At 36.2% G+C, this 2,872-nt stretch overlaps 1 protein-coding gene across 1 annotated transcript; it reads right to left on the bottom strand.

Moving 5' to 3' along the window:
* Window positions 1–478: 478 nt before the first annotated feature.
* Window positions 479–2,606, bottom strand: LOC110936100 (heat stress transcription factor B-4). Its single transcript, XM_022178438.2, has 2 exons — window positions 2,056–2,606; window positions 479–1,369 (listed from the first exon to the last, which is right to left on the bottom strand). The coding sequence occupies exons 1-2, from the start codon at window positions 2,311–2,313 to the stop codon at window positions 602–604; spliced, it is 1,026 nt and encodes a 341-aa protein (XP_022034130.1). The 5' UTR covers window positions 2,314–2,606; the 3' UTR covers window positions 479–601.
* Window positions 2,607–2,872: the final 266 nt, after the last annotated feature.

The raw sequence follows: 2,872 nt of genomic DNA, 5'->3' as shown, positions 1-2,872 counted from the left end.
CCCTAGAGTGATTAACCATACCCCTTGATTGAATGTAAAATGGGGAGTGGGATGGGGAGTTGGCATGGCATAATATTATTGGGTAGGATTTCACTCAAACACCCTATGGTGATTGACTATACCATCCACCCTAAAGCTCGGCTTGTGAAAAGAGCTTGTTTGAATTTTGTTTTTGTTTTAATAAATTTGTCCCTTACACATATCGCTATACATAAAAACAAAAATTACTACATTTGACATACATACAATACATTAAAAGTTGCAATTTTTGAGTCATAATTGATGTATATTAAAAATTGCAATTTTTGAGTCTTAATTGATGTATATTAACAAGATATCTAAGATGCGAGCCAACTAGCCAGTTTACCTTGGCCCGGGCACAACTTGTTTACATACGAGCCGACTTTCTAACGAGCTTATTTCGAGCTAGGTCAAACCACCGGGATCCAAACCAAAACATACACTCAAAACACATCAATCACACCAAAATAAATAGTACTGTTAAATGATATAATGTAGTAAGATAACTAAAATTATATTTTCTAACTGAACTAAACAAGATTTCTTGATCAATAAATTCTTTCCAAGTACAAAGAAGGAGTCAACAAGGAGAAGGTGGCATAAGATTTAAACCTAAATCATCATTTTCAAGAACCAACCTTGCTTTATGAGTCTCCACCATTGTATTATTACCATTATTATTATTCCCGTACTCTGGATGCAGTCTCTTCTTCGACAATAATGGAACTCCAAAAAGCTTTGTTTTACAAACATTAATGTTGTCATCAACAACGTTGTTGTTCATAGTAGAACCATGAAGTTGTTGGGATTTATTAACATTAATGTTTGCATTATTTGAAGATAGAAGAAGTGATGATGGGTATGAATTACTTGGTGTCACAGGCTTCACATGATTTTGCACAAAATATATTATATCATTGTAAAGCTTCCTCATGTGTGCAAGCTCCGACATTAACATATTATTACTCCGCCGTAGCCGTTCGTTATCCTCCGATAACGCGGTTACCGAGTTGCCGCCTCTAGCGGTGTTGTGGAAGATTCCGAGCATACCCGCGGTAGCCGTGGTGGTGGGGGAGGCTAGAGGGGGTGAGTTATCGGAGTATAAGTGGTCGTCGGAGTCCGGTGGAGAGATGCTGCGTGTAGGTTGATATGTAAAGATATTATTACCATTGCCGCCGTGTAAACCGCCACCGTTAATGCCGGTGAAGTGATGTGGATGGTGGTGGTTGAGGGTTACTTGTGGTTGAGATGTTTTCCGGCGGTGGATCTCACATAATAAATGCTTCTCTCCTTTTTTGAAAAACTCATTTGCAAACTCCCATCTATCCGGTACTATTTTTCGAAAACCCTAATCATACAAAACAACAAAAAAGAACAACACAAAATCAATATCACATGAACAGATTAATTAGCTAGATTTACAACAGTTACTTCACATATTTTCACATGAAAATAAAGTGGAGAGTACTTCATTAATCTAGTGTGAAAAATTAAGATTAGAAAGTATAGGAAAAATTAGTGAAAAATGTGATTTTTAATAACTTTAAACCGAAATAATTGCATATATATGTGTGTGTTACGTATGTAGTCATTTTTTAATTTGTGTTCTTCTATAATAGCTTGGGAACAAATCAAAATGTGTATAAAACAAAGCTAAAATAAATAAGATATTAGTGATACACAAAGTTAACATGAAAAGTTAATTTTACTTAAATATGTGTTATATAAGTTATCACTTATGGGTTTGAGTGCTACTATGTTTAGACGAAGTATAGTTTAACACAAAGCTATACTAAATGAGATGTTAATGATACACAAAGTTTAACATGAAGAAGTTAATTATACTTAAATATGTGTTATGTAAGTCATCACTTATGGGTTTGAGTGCTACTATGTTTAAACGAAACATAGTAAAACAAAACTAAGATGAATAAGGTATTGATGTGACAGAAATTAAGTTAACTCTAGAAGTTAAGTTGTATGTTTGTTGTAGTGACGAGAAACAAACAAGACAATAGTGTTTTAGTTACTTACATAGGTGTTAAGTTGGCGAACAAACGAGGAGAAGTTGTTGTGTTTGAAGTAGTTCGGAAGGAGATCACGAGCGAACTCGGGCGGGCGCCAGACTACGAACGTAGTGTCGTCTTCGCCCCACGAGACGATGTGATCGGTAGTCGGATCATCAACAAGTTGATAAGCTTTCGTTAGAAAAGGTGCAGGGACTGCTTTGTGGGAATCTAACGACAATAGTATCCCACCATCACATGAGCTATGATCTAACATCATCGCCATTAAAAACACTAAGTTTCGTTTGATTGTTCTTCTGGTGTGTTTCTTCTTAAAGATTCTAGAGAGAGAGAAAGGTAAAATCTTGAAGTTTCAAATTATTGATGATTCTAGAGAGAGATAGAGACGAAGGTAGAAGGGCAGGGGCAGCCTCGATTTTGTAGAGAGGAAGAAGAGAATATGTGTCTGTGTGTCTGATCTAGGACTGTGAAATAAGAGCCTTTCAAGATAAACCCGTGACACACACACTTACTCTCTCTCACACACTTTCCATCTCACACAGTTATACACACGACACTATCTTTGAGTGTACTTATATACACTAATAGTGTTATAAAGCTTGAATTAATTGATGAGGCCAGCTTCCACACGGCCGCATGCATTAGAGAAGGTGGATAAATATGTTATCAACTGATTTGATGTCGGTGGTTTATTTATGGTTGATTAAATAGCTCGTGGCTTGTACATTAAAAAAGTTCAAACTCAACTCGTTTATAAAGCGAATTAACACAACTCAGCTGGTTTACAAACGACTCTGCTCGGCTCAGGTTGAGATAACATAACT

The sequence above is a fragment of the Helianthus annuus genome, chromosome 4, assembly GCF_002127325.2.
Source record: "Helianthus annuus cultivar XRQ/B chromosome 4, HanXRQr2.0-SUNRISE, whole genome shotgun sequence".
Taxonomy (NCBI): Eukaryota; Viridiplantae; Streptophyta; class Magnoliopsida; order Asterales; family Asteraceae; genus Helianthus; species Helianthus annuus.
This window is presented reverse-complemented; position numbering and strand designations above follow the sequence as displayed.

Excerpts from the sequence above, each read along its gene's own strand:
- LOC110936100 (XM_022178438.2), bottom strand. The coding sequence starts at position 2,313 with ATGGCGATGATGTTAGATCATAGCTCATGTGATGGTGGGATACTATTG. Across the intron at positions 1,370-2,055 it reads TTCGCCAACTTAACACCTAT|GGTTTTCGAAAAATAGTACC; the intron begins GTAAGTAACTAA and ends TTGTATGATTAG.